Source organism: Tauraco erythrolophus, chromosome 1 (assembly GCF_009769465.1).
Source record: "Tauraco erythrolophus isolate bTauEry1 chromosome 1, bTauEry1.pri, whole genome shotgun sequence".
Lineage (NCBI taxonomy): Eukaryota > Metazoa > Chordata > Aves > Musophagiformes > Musophagidae > Tauraco > Tauraco erythrolophus.
The window spans coordinates 109,922,287-109,944,906 of NC_141465.1; the positions used below are offsets into that span (position 1 = coordinate 109,922,287).

Below are 22,620 nucleotides of genomic sequence, written 5' to 3' on the forward strand. Positions count from 1 at the left end.
AAAAAAAGGACCAGTGTTTTGCTGAAGAGGAAATCTGTCCCACTCTGACTTTTCTCCAAGCCTCTGGCTCCTGCACAGAGTCCTACTGCCTTCCTACTGAAGCAGCCTCTTATATTTTATTATTATTTGAAAAGATGTGCATGCAGGGACACTGACCACCAGGCACTAATGTATTTCCTGTTTGATAGCTATGTAATGTAAGGTATACATTAATTTGTGTACATGTATCTGAAGAGCCATGGGCCCTGGATTTATATGTATAACCATACAGCGAGACTGAAAGACTACATTCAATTGTTCTGCTGTCTTTTCTGGTGATCACTAGTTCTGTTACACAGTGAGGGAGACTATGTGCATCATGCTTAAATTTGCACAGCTATGGTACTAGGATTAGCTTTGCCACAGGGCTTGGTCATTGCAGCATCCTGCCAAGACTAAGTCTTTTCAAAGTATAAACAGACATGAAACTTTTAAGTCAAATCCACTGGTGCTGATAGCTTTTAGCTGTCTGTAATCTTCTGGCACCAGAGAAGATTTTTTTTTTCTTATCTAGTTTTGTACATAAAAGCACATTCTCCACTTCATGTAGGAACTCTAGGCTGAAGGGAGCTTGGCAATGTGTCACCCTTAGGCACACAGAGCCCTTATGCCAATCCTTTAATAAATAAAAAGCACTCCAGGCTCTGAATTTTGCACGTAGCTACTCATGTCAGTTACCCTGGTGCAAATGGGGTGCAATTGAGAGAGGACTTAATTCTAACCAATGATGCGGAGCTGTAGTGCTGCTCAGGCATGATGTCACCATAGACGGACCCATAAACCGAGTCAGCTGTTTGGCAGATTTTCATCTACGTAAATCCCTCTATAAACTAATTATATGGCCACAGCTTATAAATTTTACAAGAAAGCAATTTCCAGACTTGTTTTTCTTGTCAGTTGCAGATCTTGAAACTTAACTGTAGATGTTGCAAAACTAATCACCAGGGTTAGAGAGTCTATAAACTCTACTGTATTGCATAGACATATAAATTTCCAGTACTTCTTTTTTTCTTTAAATATCAGCTTAAGTTTTAGACCATTCATTTTTAGTGTTTGCAAGCAACACGCACACACACAAAAGCCTAAATAAAACCAGTTCACAATTAAACCCTTGGAAAATATGAGCATGAACTCCAGCTACAAGTCTCCAAATGAAATATTTATACGTGCTAGACGTCTATCAGGAGGTGGTTCTCTTGCTGTTATCAGAAGTCAGCGCTTCGCTTCCCGTGTCTGCTCCAAACGCTTTTATCCCTGGCAGCACAAGGCTTGCTTCAAACATCCTACTTGCTTGTCAGCAGGGTTGATGCACCATAGTACAACAAGCATTTGCCACAACTGTTATTTTTAGTTCTACAAGCACAATCCATGAGATTCTCTATCAACATTATCATTATTTATTCAGTAACCTGAGCCTAACTAGTCTTTCCTTTGGGTAAAACGCAGCACCCTTTCCTTTATCGTTGCTCTTGCAAAGAGAGCAGCATCCTCTTCAACAGTGGTAGGATCTGGATAAGGAATAAGCTTCATAGCTGTTTCATAATCCTCCTGGTGTGGCATTGGCTTATAGTTCAGTTATTAACCCAGGACTAACCAGCAGCAACACAGCCAATAACTGTACATTATTTTCATTGTAGGTATACTTAGTTGCACAATTGTATCCTTAATGCTGCATCTCCCTTAGCTCAGAGATTAGTCGCCTTTAACTGGTTTGCTCAAAGCTGCTTCATCTTCTATAGGCAGCTTCCAGCGACTCCCTGGCATTAGTAACTCTTATTTCTATAGAGAAAAAAGGAGAGTCAGCCCAGTTTTACTGTGTGACATAAATGGGACAGCTGAAGCTTTGGAAAAGTCTTGTGATATAAACTGGAGATCCATGTATGTTGTCTTTTTACATTAAGAGACCCTGCAACAGATAGGTGTATACTAATGTAATTAACACAAATCAACAAAAACAACAAAGGAATTTAAACATCCTACACAGCCATAACTTTTTTTTTCTTAAAAAATAGAAATTAAATAGAAAGTAAAAGGCAATAGTGGTGTTTCACCACAAAAACTATATCAAGCTGATCTATGTGACTACGTCAGCCTGTTAATATATCCTCCTTGTCCTATGCTTTTGTGGCAATTCCATTTTTATAACTTCAACCATAATGGAGACGGCATATTATTATTATTATTATTACTACTACTACTACTACTGCTACTACTACTACTACCACCACTACTACCACTACTACTATTATTATGGGTCTGACTTGTACTCCTACCTATGAATGCAATACAGTAGGATTTTTTTTTCTTTTTGTAACTCATGGCCAATTTCTCACACAAAGGTTCACTTGGGCAAATTTGTGACTAAATTATACTTCACATAATGCTGAGAGACTTCATGCAAACAACCGTATTAATTAAGATAACTGTAATAATCATTTTTGGGTTAACTGCAATGATGCATTTTTTAAAAATTGATTTGCTGAATGAAATATGAAATTAGGGTGATACCTGTATAATAATGGAATGGACGTTGCAATATAACAATAAACTGTTTCACATGCCACTATTCTCATAATAATCCTCTCATCTCCTCCCCTATCTCTCCTCCAGCCCCAAAACAGACAAGTTAGGTTATCCTCTTCAAATCTGATTGATATAAATAGATATCTACTAAAATGTATACTGTATTCAAATAAGATTCTCAAATATTGGCTTTAGTTAATTTTTATAATTGTTTAAAGAACAATCCTCCTAAATGGAAAGGCAATGAGTGGGTCAATAAATTGACGTGTTGGCTGTTATTCTGCTTTTTAGACAATCAGGATTCTCTAATTATGAGGAAAGTATTTTGCTTACCATTGCTACCTTAAATTAGATATCTGGCATTTAGATAACTATCATTCTCTACTTACTTGCTATAATCTTTGTAGGGACCTCAGCATTACCAACAGGCAACTTATCCCACTTGTTTTGTTTTGCTATGCAGGGAGTGTAGATATCTAACTTTCAATGCCCAAAATAAGATGGAATTAATTCCATCTTATCAGATGTTGAGAGATATCCAAAATGACTCTCATCAGATCTTTGCATTCTGCGAGGTCTGTTATACAAGATTATTGCCTGTTCACAGGATACTAAATATCCCTTAAAGGCTTTGATTTTTCACTTCTGCTGATCAAAATATCTTTAGTAGCTTCTCTCCATGTACTGGCAATGAAAAGAGTTGCAAAACACACTCTGTAACCTCTGTTTTATTTCCTGAGACTCCAGGAAATACAGCCACCCAGGCATGCGTAATTTTTGGCACATACACAGCATATAAGAGAAGATTTCTTAAAATAATTGTTTGTTCCTAAGGATAATGTGAATGTGTTCCTAATGATAATGTGAATGTTTTGACAAAAAGTTCACTGAAATGAAAAACAATCACTGAATTCTTTGCATATTTTATTTTTCTTTTTGATTTCCAACTCACACACATCTGGCATATTTTACATCTTTGCAATAAAACATGGTTACAATAGCTTAAGGAATTTATATATCCAAAATATTTCACCATGATCTCAAGATGAAATGAACTTGTCTTCCAGATGTTCAATAGTCTCCCAATTCTAAGCTACAAACTCAAGATATTGCTTACAGACGGGTGATGAATAACTTAATCATTACACTGATCCCCATGATTTCAGAATCATATAAATACAAACAACAATGAAGAAGGAAATTCAGTGCTAAACTTACTAATACAAGGTGGATAACAAATAAGTAATCACATCAATAAATAATGATATGTTTCTGGTGCAAAGTGCCAATACAAAGAATCCATTATCTTTTTAAATAAATGACTGCAAGTGAGTGTAAATTCTGAGAAAATTACATTCCTGTTACATGCCTCATAGCCCTACCGACACAATATGTACATCTATGACAATACAGTCACCAAATATACAAAGAAGAAACATGAATTAAAGTGTATATACCCCTGGGTGTGTAATTTGATCAGTACAATGTGCAGAAAATTATTCCGATAGTTATCATTACAGTATTGTAAAACATGAGGTGCCTTAGTCTGAGTGGCTTCAGGTGAGATTTTCAGAAGAATCGAAAAGAATAACCTCAGTCACCTTTACAATGAAGCTAAGGCTGTCAAATAAACCAAGCTGCTCAGAGGAAAAATAAGGGAAAAAATAACTAGGGGCTCTCTTGCCCAGGATTTGTATGCCAAATGTTAATAATCCGGAAGTATAGCACTTTGTCTGTACTGGGAGTCATGAAGCATTACAAAGCATTGAAGTGAACTTCCCTCTTTGCTCCCTTTCTGTCTAGTCTTTGAATTTAGAAGGGAGGAATTGAATTTCTATTGTATAAGGTATAAATATGGCAAATGATGGCTTTTTATCCAAATGCTTCATGAGCAGAACTCCACTTAAGAGGGGTAAAGTTTATATTCAAAAGGTGAAAAACGTGTTGGTGGAAATGTCAAAATTACTGTTTGCGCCCATATTCAACCCTTTAACACAAGCTGTACCCTTAGGCAGATCTCCAGTTTGATTTGTGTGAACGTACCTGTTCCTTCAAGACATCAGGTTTAAAGTACATGCAAGTTGTAACTCCACAATAAAATTAAGAAACGGTTTTGTTCTTTATACAAGGTTTTACTTTTACAAAAGTATCCCTTTAAAGTTAAGATGTGCATCTGATGTACAAAGTATCAAACGTATTTTTTTTATCTCAGCTTGAAAAGAGGCTGGAGATGGGATGCATGTTAGGTTCAAAGCCTAAACATTGAAACAACTGGACACAAGGTTCCCCAGAATTTTCAAAAGTCTCTTGTGGCGCATCCTACTACCTTTTCTCAATAAACAAAGATATATGAAATAATTACCAAAACATCTCCTAATTCATATAATTTACATGATACAAGCTTGCTTTTCAGCAGCTGGTGTCCAGTTGTGAAAAAACACACAAAGTAAAATGGTTGCTGACTACAATGTACAGCTATTGCTGGGTGTAATGGAATGTACAACGGAGGTCAATGCAGACGTGGTTTTCCACCAGAGACTACACCTTTCATTGCAGCACTTGTGCTCTCAGCTTTACCTGGGCTTTCATTTCTTCATTCTGCTTCAGTATCTGTTCTGATGTTCATAATGCCACCGGTTAAAATCTATATTAAAAGCTACGATGCTGCCAGAAGCCATGCCAGTAATCAGAGTTCTGAAAAAGATAGAAAAGATGGTCCTGTTAATCCTCTTTTACCTTCTCAAGTGATGGTTTACCATAAACAGTAAAAAAGCTAAAAGAATGCGGTGCTTTTTGCAACACTGTCTGAAGATTAAGCTCATGGGTAGGACTCAGTTTGTGATGGAGACGATGCATTTAGATGTCAACATAGGAGCCAAGTTTCCAGGTTCCCATTATGGTCAAAGGAGATCTAGAGATCCATTCAGTCGCCTTCAGACAGGTAAAAGCATCATGCCACTTGAGATGCTCTAGCATATCCTGCCTTGCCTCCAGCTGCCTCTCCAGAAGAGTGTGGGTCTTCACTAGGTCCTTTGCCATATGTTCCACCCCAGGTACATACCTCAGACATCCGAGGTCTCAAAGAGTAGGAACTGGCTATGGGTAGGCAACCGAATTAGGCCTTAAGCAGTACACTCAGTGCAGCCTGAGACCAGCTCTCTACAGGTCACTGGGCATGTGCTTCAGAGTGAGTTTAATTTTCCCCTAGACTCCCCAGGCTGTAGCAAGTAAATCAGCAAGGTTATTACAGGAGCTTATTCCTGTAGCTCACATGAAGATACCTATGCCAAAACACTTACATTCACCTATTTCAGTACCCAGATGCCTAATTTTTGGCATCTTGTGCCACTTGAGGTGCCCCAGGATGGCTGACACATCTACACTGTCTGGTAACTGGGACATAGGATCTGTGGTGCAGTCTGCACTTGAGGCTGCAGCTGGAATCACCTGAATAATATCCTAGGGCCTTCCAGACAGAATGAGACGCCTCTGCGAAGACTGATTCCTTAATCAAAAGTTGATCACACCTTGGTACTCCTGAAAAGCTTTGTATTGAAATGTAGCCCCATATTTACATTGTTCTGGTGGCAATAGTTGAGGTGATTTTCCATTCATCACATATCCTCACTTTTATCACATTTATCACTGGGAGGAGTGGCTGACACACCTGAAGGCTGTGCTGCCATTTGGAGAGACCTGGACAGGCTGGAGAGTTGGGCGGGAGAAATTTAATGAAATACAACAAGGGCAAGTGTAGAGTCTTGCATCTGGGTAAGAACAACCCCACGTACCAGTGCAAGTTGGGGACTGAACTGTTGGGGAACAGCACAGGGGAAAGGGACCTGGGAGTCCTGGTGGACAGCAGGTTGACCATGAGCCAGCAATGTGCCCTTGTGGCCAAGAAGGCCAATGGCATCCTGGGGTGTATTAGAAGGGGTGTGGTTAGTAGGTCGAGAGAGGTTCTCCTCCCCCTCTACTCCACCCTGGTGAGGCCACATCTGGAATATTGTGTCCAGTTCTGGGCCCCTCAGTTCAAGAAGGACAAGGAACTGCTTGAGAAAGTCCAGCGCAGGGCCACAAAGATGATTAAGGGAGTGGAGCATCTCCCTTATGAGGTAAGGCTGAGGGAGCTGGGTCTCTTTAGCCTGGAGAAGAGGAGACTGAGGGGGGACCTCATTAATGTTTATAAATATGTAAAGGGTGACTGTCATGAGGATGGAGCCAGGCTCTTCTCACTGGCATCCAATGCTAGGACAAGGGGAAATGGATATAAGCTGGAACACAGGAGGTTCCACTTAAACATGAGGAAAACTTCTTCCCAGTAAGGATAACAGAACACTGCAACAGGCTGCCCAGATAGGTTGTGGAGTCTCCTCCTCTGGAGATGTCCAAAACCTGCCTGGATGCGTTCTTGTGTGATCTGATCTAGGTGGTCCTGTTCCAGCAGGGGGACTGGACTAGATGATCCTTTGAGGTCCGTTCCAATCACATTCTGTGATCCTGTGATACAAAAGCCATTCTCTGCTTAATTACTTGTCTAAAGCTAAGCAGGTACTTAAAGCACTTTGCAAAGCTGGGGTTTCACAGCCTAGTATTACAGTCAGGGATAGAGAAAATAGACTACCTGAAATATTTTGCAGTGTAAATAAATCTCTTTGAACAGAGCACCGCACTATATGCATAAACAGGCAAGGCTCCAAAAGGAAACAGGCCTTTTCCTGTAAGTTAGTTTCAATAAGAGTAATTACAGACAAAACCTTGTTTCAAGTCATCTACTCATACACGAGTAAATTAGGCCTGTATTTTGTTTATGGGTATTTTTGTTGCTTTACAAAATAGGTACACAGCATAGGAATGCTGAAAAATGTAAGAAAAATAAACTTATATTAATGCTGTATGATTTTTCTAATATCTTACGACTTCTTTGCATCTCACGACCTTGTATATTAAGAAAAAATATAAGACTGATCCATGATGCAAACAGCAAATCTACTCATAATCCTGTATAAATGTAACATACAGGTTTACATTATAATCACATTACAATAGAAGATTGAGGGACCAGGTTCATACATCTTTTAAGTTTACAGTGTGCATTTTCGTGTCACAGCAGTGACTGCAAAAATCTAGGCTAGTACACTACATCTCCATTGCTCAAGAAGATCAAAGGAAAGGATCCGTTTCGCACAGCATTCTCCTGGAAAAACTGGCTGCTAACGGCTTGGACAAGCATACACTTCACTGCGTAAAAAACTGACTGGATGGTCGGGCCCCAAGAGTTGTTATCAATGGAGTTAAATCCAGTTGGCAGTTGGTCACAAGTGGTGTTCCTCAGTGCTCAGTACTGGGGTGAGTTCTGTTTAAAACCTTTATCAATGATCTGGACAAGGGGATCGAGTGCACACTCAGGAATTTTGCAGATGACGCCAAGCTGGGCAGGAGCGTTGATCTGCTTGAGGGTAGGAAGACTCTACAGAGCGATCTGGACAGGCTGGATCGATGGGCCGAGGACAATTCCATGAGGTTCAACAAGGCCAAGTGCCAGGTCCTGCACTTGGGTCACGACAACCCCATGCAACGCTACAGGCTTGGGGAAGAGTAGCTGGAAAGCTGCCCAGCAGAAAAGGACCTGGGGGGACTGGTTGACAGCTGGCTGAATATGAGCCAGCAGTGAGCCCAGGTGGCCAAGAAGTCCAACACTTCCCGGTTTGTATCAGCAATAGTGTGGCCAGCAGGACTAGGGAAGGAATCATCTCACTGTACTCGGCGCTGGTGAGGCTGCACCTCAAATACTGTGTTCAGTTTTGGGCCCCTCAAACAAGAAAGACATTGAGGTGTGGAGTGTCCAAAGAAGGGCAACGAAGCTGGTGAAGAGTCTAAAGCACAAGTCTTATGAGGAGTGGCTGAGGGAACTGGAGTTATTTAGCCTGGAGAAAAGAAAGCTCAGAGGAGACCTTATTGCTCTCTACAACTACCTGAAAGGACATTGTACTGAGGTGGGTGTCAGTCTCTTCTCCCAAGTAACAAGCAATAGGAGAAGAAGAAATGGCCTGAAGTTGTGCCAGGGGAGGTTTAGATTGGATATTAGGAAAACTTTCTTGACAGAAAGGGTTGTCAAGTATTGGAGCAGGCTGCCCAGGGAAGTGGCTGAGTCACCATCTCTGGAGCTATTTAAAAGAGGCATTGATGTGGTGCTTAGGGACATGGTTTAGTGGTGGACTTGGCAGTGTTAGGCTAATGGTGGGACTTGATGATCGTAAAGGTTTTTTCCAACCAAAATGATTCTATGACCACACTCACTCCTGGTGAATAGATCCACTGATAATATTACACATTATAGTCTGGATGCAATCCCAAGAAGTTCTCAAGCTCTACATAGCTGAAAATCAAAATGTACCACAAACTTTTTAAACTGCCTCACTTTATGATATAAGACCTCACTTTAATGTTAAGAACTTGCCCTATGAGACTCAAGGATCAGAAAAAATGCTGAGTCAGATAAATCAACAAGATAACAACTGAGGTAATGGTTTTGTACCATATCCTGTTAATGAGTGCATGCCATAAATTAATGTTCATGGAGATGTTAAATTGAAATGAAATTCATGTTCATGAAATTCAAGTTCATGGAGATGTATACTTTGTGCAACTGTAGTATTTACATACAAGTATTAATGATAAACTCACCTCTGATCATGAGACAGATCCATAGCTCTTATGCCAGCATCACAGCCAGGGTAAATATAGAGCTGCTTGAAGTCACAGGCCTGCCATACTTCCACTACACCATTGTCTCCCCCTGTCACCAAGTTCTGTCCATCACTGCTCAGGAGGATGGCCTTCAGAAGAAAAAGACAAAACCCAAGTACACAGTTAGCTTTTATGGATACGAGTCCATATTACAAAAATTTAATCAACTTATAATCATTTATTTTGCTCTACCCACTTTAAATTTGAAGAAAAATGCTCCCACTCCTCTTTCTCTCCAGTAAAAAACCACAAACCAACAAACTCTGGATTTCTACATTTTAAATAAAACAATTGTGTGGTTTTAAACATGATATATAACCAAAAAGCTCTTTAACTGAGTCTGCCAAGACTTGAGTTCATCACATAACATTCCGATGTTTGTCCTGCAACATTCGGTGCCATCACTAACACCTAAAGCAGAGCCGTGATCTGCATTCCTAATGCTGCTTCAAGTGCTAGTGACAGAGCAGAGCCCTGAAGGCATGAATTCATGTCTTGGCTAATAAATGAAGAATGGACTCTTTTCAGAGAATTTCATTTAAAGACGTATTTCCCATCAAAATTTAATTCCAAACAAAAATTCCAGGAATCGCATGGGATCATAAACAACTTATTCTTATTTATTCTGGAAAAGCTCAAGTGCACTTTTGCATTTGAAGATGAAGACAAGAGGATTTGTGTTTGCATATGACTTAATCAGGAGGCAGCAATTTTACATATGTGATTTCCTTTAAACCACACTGCAAATAGATTCAATTTATTTAAATAAACAAAGGCGAGACACAACAAATGTTTGTTTGCATTTAGAGTTACCCTGGTTGAATCATTGATCTCCATCTGAGCTAAGAGTTTGCCATTAATGCTGAAATTGCTGAACCGTCCTCGTTCATAGTAGATGATGCAGTGACCTTCACTAGATACTGAAATTAAGCGAGGATACAAGCAGTTTTCTGTTCCTTCCAGGGCTCTCAGCAAATCGCCAGTAATTGTGTGTACCAGACAAGGACCTTCTGTATATGAAAACATAATATATCATATATTTGCTGCTTATACGAATCATAGACTGTGCACAGAGGCAATGCCTAATACACATTTAGATCACATTACTCCTGCATAGATATAAGAAGATGTAATGCTTGCTTAAAGATTTTAAAATAGGCAATAGAAAAGGAAATATAAGAGCTAGCATGTTAAGAAAACAGATACAACATGCCTAAAAGTGGTAGTTTATTATTTACTTAAGCTGGCAGGAATTTTCATTGATCTATCTTCTAAAATATTCTTTCCTCTTTCCAAGCATTCAGAAGCCTCAGTCTTACTGCTTTCCTCCAACAACATGAACTCTCTTTAGCCTGCCCATTCACATTAAACAGATGGGGCCCTATGAGTGACTAGTAGGAGCAATTCCCAGAGGGCATATAATCGTATCACTGCATATTTCTCCTATAGACAATGGCAGTTCCTGTAGGTCCTCTCCCCCAGTGAATGTGCTATATGCAGATTCCAGTCCTGAATTGTTTTAACAATGGGTGTCATCTGACAGCCAACAGAGTTACTGTGATATCTGGATCATAAGAGCTTTTAGGAGACCACGTCATAACTGCATTTACTCCAGAGAGATTTTAATATGAGATTTTAATGTATTTTTATTACTGCTTATGACATAAAAAAACAGCTACAATATACATTTTAAGATGCAACACTAGGCTATCTTCATTTCAAGATCTACAAGAAAAGCTTTTTTGAAAGTGAGATCCATATTCCTACTAAGAAAAGGAGTCTCTTCTGTGAAAAATGTAATGAGTCACAGTAAATACTAAAGGTTTTCTTTATGAATCACAGGATACTCCTGGACAGCACAGTAATCTCTTCCTTATACAACTGGCTCACGACCCTGAAAGTAAATTCATACTGGCAGGCTTAGCCACCTCATGTTAAGCTCTCCTAACTTCTCTGAAAATCACACAGCAGCTGAGTTTGCCCAGGTAGGATGAATCGCAGCATCAGTGCATCTGCCTGTGCGGCCTCTGGTACAGGTTTTTATCTGTGTTTGCATAAAGCCTTATGCAGAGAGACTCCAAGCCTGACTGGGTCCATAGGATAAGACTGCAATGGAATTAACTCATTTTCTCAAATAGTCAAGCTTCAGCTTTGGAAATACTGAAGCGCCAAAATGTTCTAAGAAGTGATGCCTCCACCTTTAGAATAATTACCATGTTAGATTTTTCAAAAGAAAAGTGTAATACCTTCATATTTAAGCGCACTGACAAACTGCCACTACCTTGGCTCGCTGATCGGTCATGGACATGAAAAGGCACAAAGAAAATCTGATTTAGGATGCTACTGTAAAGACATGCAGACTGACGGCTCATTTTGGGGTTTGTTGGACAAGAATGTGCAAACATCAACCTGACGCACAGGATTTTTCTCAGAGGAGTCCTGTATGTGCTGTCTCCCTGCCTCAGCAGGTTCTCTGGTGTGCTGCATGTGTTATTGCAGTGGCACAGCCAGCTCCAGAGGGAGAGCCTTCCGCGGCGGAGCACGGGCAGCACTCAGGCAGGGAGGCAAAGCATTGCCAAGAAATGCAACCTAAGAAACTGGGAAGGGACTGGGAAGGACAGAAACTGAAGCAGCAGCTTTAAAACGGGCATCTGCTGGAAAACAGCAACAAAAAAGGGATTTTCTCTTTCCATTTACATATGGAACAGAGTTTGAAGAGGAAGAGCAGGAGAAGAGTAACTCAGGGGACAGACTGGGCTTCCATTTCTCTGGATCAATTACAAACATATTCTCGATTTGATGTAAAAGTCTTTCATCCTCCAGCAGCCTTTACCTCTAAAAATATAAAAGTTACCAAAGCATCACATACTTAATGAAGCAGACGAAAACTGAGTAGAGATTCCAGCTATTTTAATAAGAGGAAATTTGCAAAAAGATAGTCAGAAAGAGTACACTATCATGGCAGTAAGAGTATATAAAGCTGTCTTAAAAGATGAGAAATAGCAGAGTGCAAGAAAAAACTTCAGGTTCAGTGTCACTGTACATTTTTTTCATCCATGTCTTGACTTCACCTATGACTGTTATGCAGTAGGTCATTACAAGAGTTAATGACCCATTAGGCTTTTCTGTTAAAAATGTCTTTACTCAAAAGTTTCACACTCAGCTTTGAAAATAAATGTTGAGCTCTGAGGCAGCATGAAGAACGATAACCGAGGAGCTCAGCTGTGAGCAAAAGCAGGCAGAACAAGCATCACATCCTTCTTACCCTCAGAAGCAGCAAACCTAAAAAGGAGTTCAAGGATATCCACGGGGATGAATAAAGCAGGCATCACTGTAGATAGAGAAAGCAAGTAGCTGGATGTGGATGTAAAAGTAGAGTGGAAATGAGATAGAAAGAGATATAAGAAAGAAGAACCTTAAGGAAGACAAGGGTTTAACATCTTTGTTGGCCACGTGAACAGTGAGATTGAGTGCACTCTCAGCAAGTTTGCTGACGACACAAAGCTGTGTGGTGTAGTCGACATGCTGCAGGGAAAGGATGCCACCCAGAGGGACCTTGACAGGCTTGAGAGGTGGCCCTGTGAGAACCTCATGAAGTTCCACAAGGCCAAGTGCAAGGTCCTGCACATGGGTCAAGGCAATCCCAAGCACAAGTACAGGCTGGGCGGAGAATGGATTGAGAGCAGCCCTGAGGAAAAGGACTTAGGGTGTTGGTTGATGAGAAGCTCAACATGAGCCTGCAATGTGCACTGGCAGCCCAGAAAGTCAACTGTATCCTGGGCTGCATCCAAAGAAGCGTGGTCAGCAGGTCGAGGGAGATGATTCTGCCCCTTTACTCTGCTCTTGTGAGACCCCACCTGGAATAGTGCATTCAGCTCTGGAGTCCCCAGCACAAGAAGGACATAAAACAGGCTGGGCGGAGAATGGATTGGTTGATTCCCAACACAAGAAGGACATGGAGCTGCTGGAGCGAGTCCAGAAGAAGGCCACGAAGATGATCCGAGGGCTGGAGCTCCTCTCCTATGGCAGGGGGGCTGGAACTAGATGATCTTTGAGGTTCCTTCCAACACAAACCATTCTATGATTCTATGATTCTATGAAGATGATCTGAGGGCTGGAGCACCTCTCCTGTAAAGACAGGCTGAGAGAGTTGGGGCTGTTCAGCCTGGAGAAGAGAATGCTCCAGAGTGATCTTATTGCAGCCTTTCAATACCTAAAGGGGGCCTAGAAGAAAGCTGGAGAGGGACTTTTTACAAGGGTGTGTAGTGATAGGACAAGGGGCAATGGCTTTAAACTGGAAGAGGGTAGATTTAGATTAGATCTAAGGAAGAAGTCCTTCACTCAGAGGGTGGTGAGGCACTGGAACAGGTTGTCCAGAGAAGTTGTGGATGCCCCATCCCTGGAAGCGTTCAAAATCAGGCTGGATGAGGCTTTGAGCAACCGGATGTAGTGGAGGGTGTCCCTGCCCATGTTAGGGGGGTTGGAACTAGATGATCTTTAAGGTCCCTTCCAACCCAATCTCCTCATTATTTGGAATCCACTAAAAAAACAAATCTACTGGATGAAATGCTGTCCACAGATCCAAAACCAAGCAAATTGACCCTGCTTCCCTTGCCAAGGAGACTGAGGTCAGTCCTACAAACTGCCATTCAAATAAGATCAGGGTGGAGAACTTGGAGCTGACCTTCCCCTACATACAGGTCTCTATCAACAAGTTTCTTCAAAATCAGTAGATGCCACTACGAATTATCGTATAAATTTTTATCAGCTGCTCTTCCAGATCTGAGGGGAATGGTAGCACAGGCTGACGATTGGAAGGAATGATCAGCTTAATTTGTGTCTATATCTCGCAAGTCCAGATAGTATGTAACAACATTCAGAATAAACTGCTGCAGATTCCCCCCGAATTACAATACATCTTAGTAGAGGAGACTTTGGATAATTAAAATATATGTGGTTTGAGGGAAGACTAAGAAGTACGACTAAAAAAGGCTCTAAAAACATTAAGACTTAAATCATAAAAACATTACTGACCTTTAGCACCACTGATAACAAGTCCCAGCTCTGCACAGACTGACACGCAGACAACTTCATGGTCGTGACCAGTTAGAACAGCCCGAGGGGCTGGATAATCACCTGTTAAAAAAAAAAACAAACACAAGAAGAAAAACAAAAAAAGGAAACAACAGAGGAATGCCAAACCAGACCTGTTTTATCAACAAAAGAACTTTGCTGTAATTTGCCTTAAATCAATAAGTATCAAAGAGAGGAGCAGTGTGCTGAAATATCTCATATTTAGGTTTCTGAGCACCAGACATTCAGATATCATAAAGTTTCATAAGCACAGCTTCCCAATGCTTTAATTCATACATTAGCAAAAAGCAAATTTATTTAGTTTACAAATTATGGACTGTGTGCTATTTACAATACACAAATGATAACATTGCTGGTTTCTGACCTAAAAATACTGAAAATTATATTTTGGATAAAGAACATGAAGTTTAGTGATATTAAAAGCAGCTGTAATGTAAAGATCTGCTACTGAACATATATGTCTGCAGACTTTTACTAGGACCTAAAGAGTAGCATGAGTTGATGATGTTCCTATACTAATGATCATAATTTGTTTCAAGAAACTGGGGGTGGGAAAAGAAGAAAGGAGGAAGAGCACTGTACTAGAAAACTACTAATGTTCCATAGACATCATTGATTCAGACACACATTGAATACTTATAGATTAAAATTATACCTAAAAATGGTTATGATTATACACCATTTTATATATATCACTACAGACACCTATGCCATTTTTATCACATTTACTTTATTAAAGAGTAGGATAGAATACTCCCTAAATATTTATTTTTTATATTCAGGAGTGAAATGTATTTTATTTTGGGTTCAAACAAGTAGGCATTTATGGAGTGTTTATATGACAAATAGCAACATTTCTGCTGTTTCTAATAATAACAGATGCTGACATCTTAACAGTAAAACTCCTGTGTGCAGTAAGGAACTGTTCAGTATTAGATATTGCTTTACCAGGCAAAGAAAGTTAATCAGTAACAAAAAAATTAGCAACTTGCTAGATAACACAGATTTCATCTCATTATATTTACAAATGAAATATAGAAAATTAGGAAATTCCAGTGCACTGGAGCTCTACCAGTGTAGTTCAAATACTTTAAAAGGATAAAAGAAATGACCTAGGGAACTACAGATGAATTACTGTAACATTAATCCTATGCAAAATAACAAAATGGTTAATCCACAGTTCTGTCAACAAAGAATTAGAAGCAAAAATCTCATTAATGCCAGTCATCATGCTGTACTGGAATAGAAGTCTTGTCAAGGAAGCTTCTTATCTGTTTTTGACAGGATGACAGGTATAGTTGATAAATATGGCTATGTTAAAATGGCCTCCACGTATTTTTTTCAAGATATTTGTCTTAGTAATACAATGTTTTGATTTAAACCACTTTTATATGGAACTGACTGTAGACAACATAGATGACACAGAAGCTGGTTCAATGACAGATCTTAAAATTTTTTGTACATAGAAAGGTATCATCTACTGTGTGCTACATATTAGGATATTGGAAATCAGGGTGTCCAATTACAAGCTGGGAATTGATTCTTGATCGAATATTAACCAATTAACATTATCTACAGGATAATATAAAATTTTTGCTGATAAGATATAGTTGTATGTAAAGCTAATACAAAGATTTATGAGCCACTGTATAATGAAAAAATAAAGTAATTATTATAACATTCTCTGCATTGTCTAGTCACATAAAAAGGTAGCAAAATGTGTTTTATTTATTCAATTTATTTTTAATGCATCCAGGTGGAAGGTTGACGCTCCTGGAGAAGCACAAGCTCTGCTCACTGGAGAGGAGATTCTGTTCTGGAAGGCAGTGAGATAGAGAAGGATTTATGGAGCCAGAAAGGAAAACTCCCTCAACATTAACTTTCAATGCAATACACTTGAATAGCGACTAGAGTCGAGTTATACATTATAGACCAGAAAGATTAAAGTCTTGTGCCCAGATTTACTGGAATAAGCTTAAAAGAGTCACACAGCTGATAGAGAGAATAAGACAGGAGGCTGCATGGTGCTTAAAGTGTTTTCTCTCTTCACTGCACAGGCACCAAAGCAAAGACTTGACCACCGTAGCTGGGAGTCACAGGCATAAAAGATGTCAAACAGCCCAGAAATTTATCTTGCAGCTAATGGCACAGCGAGGTCTAATGGGTGAATGGCTGCACACATTTCAACCCTGCAATAAAATGCAGTTTCCTAACTGGAAAAACAGTTAAACCCTAAAACAAATTAGCAGGGAAACTACTGGAGAAGGTAAGCAATACAGCATGGGTTTCTGAAAGGTATGCTTTAGCAATGGAGGCTTGGATAGACTTTTGTGGGTCAATGAATGTAGTCTTTTTTATTGTAGACTCATCATATAAACTTTTTAATAAACTAGTGATATGACTATATGGGTATGAGACCTGGAAGGATGTTCCAGACCTTTCCTACTGTAAAGGAGAGAAGTATTTGGATTTTCAGTCTGAATTTATTCCTGTCTACCTTGTATCTCTTTGTTCTTGTGTCAGCACTGTCTTTCAGCTTCAGGTCTTCTCCATCTCTTGGGTTTTCCCCAGTCTTGTACTTAGAGAAGAAATCAGCCCTCTCAGCCTTTCCTTTTGACTCTATTAAACAAACCAAACTCTCACAAACTCCTTTGAAGTGATGGGCTTGTCATTTTTCAGTTATTAGAGTAACTGTCTGTGCCTGTCTACCTCCAAGGTCTTTCTTAAAAATTGAGTGGCCAGAACTGTATATAACAACAGTTCTTCAAATTTTAGGGTAAATCTGTAGTATTCTTGCCAAACCCTAATGTCTCCTGTCATCAAAATTGTAATAAGTCATCCATCTATTTTACTATCTTTCTGAACCATGGATTTATGGACTTTCATTTTGGACCCAATAGTATAGGGTGGGTCAATCTACCTGGTCATACCATGGCATTGTACAGACACATTAACTCTTTCCTATCTCTAATGAAAACAGCTGCCCCAATAAATCCTAGTTTCCTGATCTTTAATATAGCCTGCAAGAAAACAGTCTTTCTGGTCTGGAAACTGAAGAAGTGAACTGAAAAATGTGCTTTACTGCTAGGGAAGGATGGATGTTGGAAGAAACAGAGAAAGATGCTTTGTATATCTCATGGAAGATTTGTTACATTTTGAGATTTAGTTTTTTATAATTTCCCTATCAATGCTGCTGTTGAAAACCCATCTCCTTTTCAGGTTCAATTCTACTAAATTCAGAATTTCACACTTTTTTTTTTTTTTTCTCCTCTATGTCCTTCTAGAAGAAAGAGGAATTATGTTCAAGAGTCATCATAGCTTAAGATCTGATTACAGAGGTGTATACACTAGTGTCATCAGACTGCAAGGGTGAATGACTGAAATTATAAGATGGTGAGAAGTTTTTTAATGGAAAAGAAATAAAGTAATTTTCAAAAGGCCATTTTCCTCAGTGTTTCCCTGTAACATCATGAAATCGTAAAATGTCAGAATATGAAAAATGAGCACATCTAATTGACTTCTTAATTTGTAAAGGAAAATGCTTTTAAGAAACAACTTCCCTGAAACTTAGATCTTTGAGTCCTATTTTTCAGTAAATACAAATTAATAATGGAATATCATTATTGGGAGTAACAGTCCAACAGTAATTGAAAATGGGATTTTTCCCCTTAGGGCTCAAAGAAAAAAATTATTCAGTGATACATTCTACAGGAAAAGCTGTGGCATGGGGAAGAGAACCTCAGTCATATTACATTTTATTGCTAGGGACAGAAGTTGTGAACTCCAGGAATCATTCAAAATCTAGCAAAATATTCTGTCACTGTCACATCACTATTGATAGATGCAGCGAGAGGTCAAAGGCTGCAGCTCTGAGGGAATTGCAGGTGAAAATATCCTACCTATGAACTGAGATACCATCACTGTAAACTCCCTGTAATTTCCCCAAAGGAGCACCTTTGAACCGAATTACTAGAGGGCAGAAGGGAAAAAAAAAACCACCAATCTGTGCTGTATTTCCAAACTAGTAAGTTTTTCTACAAAGTCTAAAATAAAATACATCTTCCCTCTCTCTAAAAAATATAGTGCTTAACACTACTATAAGGTTATTGTGGAACAAACGGCGCTTTCATATGGTAAGTGAAAAAAAGAAGACAAAAAGAAAGAGAACAGACAGTGTTGCTATTTCTCTCATATTGTCCTTTTCCAGAAATTATACACTGATTGCTATGGGGACACATCTAAGAAGCTTCTGTATAAAGAAGCATAAGAGCACAAGGCAAATTCCAGCTTCCACTTCAACTCTGACTTTGATGGAAGCAAGTAAAAGACTATAGCTGAATTATTTGTTGAAAATAATTTCATTTACTATTTACTTTAATACTAGCACTTTTGAGGGCATACTCTTCATAAAAAAAAAATCTTAGAAAATACTATGGCTTCCATGGAAGTGAAAATGTAATAGCCTTCTTGAATTTTTACTTTAGAAAAAAACATTCTGGAGTTTGATGAAAAGATAAGGCTATAACCAATAAATAGAAATATTTCAAAATAGGAAATAGCCAACAACAATGTTCACAACATGAGAGAGCAATGGTTGTAAGAGAAAGATTGCTGACTGAAAAATATTCATGTATTCAAAATATTCTCACTTCTGGCAGAATTGATTTATTTGTTAAGGAATGTGAGAAGAATGGTATATATCTACAAAGTCCACTCACCCTGGTGAGATTTTTTTTTTCTGAAGAGTATCCCCTCAAAAGTGCTGATATTAAAGTAAATAGTAAAGTGAATTATTTTCAATAAATAATTCAGCTATAGACTTTTGGATATTTTGCAACTATCCAGACCCCAAAAGGAAAAATAGAGTGGAAGAGAGGAAAATAAGGATTTGCAATTTTTCTTTCTATTTCTCCCACTAAATTGCTTTGAGAACTTTGGCAAGTCTCTGATCGGCCCCATGCTGTACAGCTCCCATTGGGTATGCAGCAAATCACAGGCACAGGCATCTGTTGATAAAATGCTAGCTATAACTGCATTAGTTCAGGTGTGTTATTGGCTTATTTACCTTTGCTTAGCAGTCTTAGGAGAGATGTCTTTGGCTGCCAGAGTGGAGACAGTGCCAGTAAAAATTACACGCTGGTTTTCAGAGTTTCAACTCTGGCAGAGTAGTGCCAAGGTACTTTGTTTTTTAAATTAATATCTAAATTATATAAACATATAAGAATTGTAATAGCTCTTTACACATGCAAAGCAGATTGTACGTGTGCCAATGTGCTTGCACTGGCCTTTCAGACTGTCATCCAGTCCACTTGGTACAGAACACAGTGGTGCCTATTTTTAAACTGCTGCCCTTTCAAGGTTAAACTAGGGCGTGTTATAGAGTATTAAAACATGGAGGGATATAAAAGAACAAATGAATATTCTGAGTTCAGAGTAACTACTCTTTCAAGACACAAACTTGCAAAACATGCGATGTTCACAATTTTCAATTGTTTCAAAAATATGTTATCTAAAAGGAACAAATAAAAGTATACTTCATGACAGACTTAAAAAAATGTGCAGGTAAACTTGACAAAGATTCTTTATGGTAGCACTTACCCTCCCTTTCAGGTATGTACAGAATAGATTCACTAGGACAGGGTGAATTGTTAGCACTTCCGAGAATTATGTTATAATGCTTAGGGGTGATAGACACAATAATTTCCAATGGTCAGCACGGTTCCCACTAGAAAAAGCAGGGTTAACTCTCACATCTCTTGTGACCATCCTCTTGGAAGCTACAATAGGTAATGAGAAATGTCAAGTCCCAAGATCAATGAAATTTCAGGCTCTAGGGACAAAACAGGAATAGCATTGATCCTTTTAAAGAACACCAGTCAGAGGGTGAATGTAATATATTGCACAGAGAGGCTCAAGAGGATAAGCGGCCAAGTCCAACATACTTACCTGACAAAAAATTCAATCAGCTTTTAGCACAAGCTGCCTACCCTTCCTTTCTTTCATGCAGGAGTCTGATTCCAATTAAAGTGTGCAAATTAATTTTTATCACTTTCAAATTAGTTTCTGAATTTGTGTCTGTTTCAGATGAAAGCATCTGTCCCTCACTTTTCTGCAGTTCTATCATCCACTTCGGTATCTGTTCAAAGACTCGGAGATAATTCTCATTTTCAAAGTCACTTGTTTGAAAGAGACATTCAATAAAGCAATCATAAAATACAAAAATAAAACAGCTATAATGATACATGTTGGACTCCAGGGCATATCATGTAGTGTCTTTGCTCCTTTTTGTGATAATACAGTTGCCACGTGAGAAGAAATTTGTATACAAATTGGTGCTCAGCTAAAACAAATCCCTCTATATCATAAGAGAAAAAAAATCAAACCCCAGATTGTCAAACTCTATCACAATAATTTTTCTATTCAGTCTCTTAGAATAGCAAAGATTTACATTTGCCAGATCACTTCAAAGAATTAAAATAAGTAAACAATGTCCTTTGTATGTGCCATGTCTTCCTAAGATAAAACAGATTCCTTTCACTGTTCTCTCAGCTGCAGCAGATTTTTGTAATATGGTCATCAACTCAAAAAGGTGCAGATTCAGATTTCCTAATTCATTGGCTTGGAATTGCCCGACATATTGCTGTTGAAGGTATTCAGTTTTGGTTCCTGATTTCTTGATTTATCTCTATTTTTATCCAGTCATCATGTCACAGATGATCCATAAACAAGAACAGAGAAAAGAATTTTGTGTTCCACCAAAGCTGAGGTTCAGAGCAGGTCCCTCCCACATTAATTTATAGCCTGATAGTCAGCATGTGTTTGTGAATATGGGAACACAGGTTTGAACTCCCACAGTCTCTGGGGGCCAAGAACTTAAGTCTCGCACTTACTGCACAAACATTCTAACCAGAAGGTTTTTTGCAAGTTATTTTTGAAAGCTAATCCACGGAAAACATTGTATTTAAAATCTGGTAAAACTTCAGTCTTCTCACAGCAATTGTGAGAAGTGTCAAGACATTGTGACAAGTGCAAACTGAACCAGAAACTCCTTTTTAGTACTTACTGTAGAATAAAATTTATAACTTAATAAACACATTGATCAGAAAAATTACTTTTGAATTGTAAAATGAAGCTCACCATGCTCTCATAGATAAGTTTTCAGCTACTGAGCTGGAGCAGCCACCTGCAAGTCTTATTTAAGACACAGTTTTTCTTCATTCTCCTCTTTAAACCAGAGCTAGTCTGTATTTCCCACAAACACAGCTGAGGTCACCCTCTGAGCACATGCTCCACAGGTATTTCAGCAGAAATCTCTACACAAGTGTAACAGGTTAGCTTATTGGCATACCTGTTGTTTAGTAAAGATTTTATCTAACATACGAATTCTGGAATATGGAATTTTAGCAGAACTAGTAAGGAGTTTATTCTGACAATCTTTGGCCCCAGAGTATTTCACAATAAATGATTGTTATTGTTATGTTTTCTAATGAAATGGTATCTACATTTTTCTATGCAAATGTCAAACTACATAAACTGTTTAGGACGGGGGGCTTGCTTCCATCTCCTCCCCTCCATTTTCTGAAACAACTGAAGTTCCTTTTGGTAATTGGATGCACTGAAGCTGAAATCAATGATTAACTGTCTTTCAGCTTAAAAGATCATTATAAAGTCAAGCATCTAACCCAGATAATTACTATACCTGACATTTTTCTTTGAATTCTTCACCTTCTTACAGTCTGTGATATAAAATACCTTATCTGTGTCTCCAGATGACAGCTTTTAAAAAACTAATCCCCCTTTTTTTCTCTGAAAATATCATCTACATCTTTCCGCAAATTCATTCCAAAGATGTTAACTAATTGGATTTGACCTATAGTGAACATCTCACTTTCGTTTTTCCTACAAGGTAAATCCTAATCTTCTAACAGTAAGTCTAGAAGAGTAGATTAGGAAATATTTCTTTCCTACTTCAGCGGCTTAAACTATGTAAAACTTCAAATGTATTTTCATAAGGATTGTTGAGAACGTTTCACTCCTGAAAATTAGTATACAGGGAATCAGCCACACGACAAGCTATCATGTCTGCTTATGTTAGGGAACAGAATCTAGTATTCACCACTTCAGCAGAAAGATTTAGTAATTGTAGGTCCTTCAGGCATATAATCACTCATGTGACCTATCCTTACTGATGTATGTTCACGAAAAGTCAAAGTA

At 38.7% G+C, this 22,620-nt stretch overlaps 1 protein-coding gene across 8 annotated transcripts in view; it reads right to left on the bottom strand.

Moving 5' to 3' along the window:
• Positions 1–5,165: 5,165 nt before the first annotated feature.
• NBEA (neurobeachin) overlaps positions 5,166–22,620 on the bottom strand; it is a 531,270-nt gene continuing 513,815 nt past the window's right edge. For all 8 annotated transcript variants that reach the window (XM_086612868.1, XM_086612875.1, XM_086612851.1 and 5 more), the window contains 4 exons: positions 14,347–14,448; positions 10,126–10,322; positions 9,250–9,401; positions 5,166–5,256 (listed from right to left, as the gene is read on the bottom strand). In XM_086612868.1, coding sequence (XP_086468994.1) covers positions 5,166–5,256; positions 9,250–9,401; positions 10,126–10,322; positions 14,347–14,448 — 542 coding nt within the window. The remainder of the gene's footprint in view (positions 5,257–9,249; positions 9,402–10,125; positions 10,323–14,346; positions 14,449–22,620) is intronic.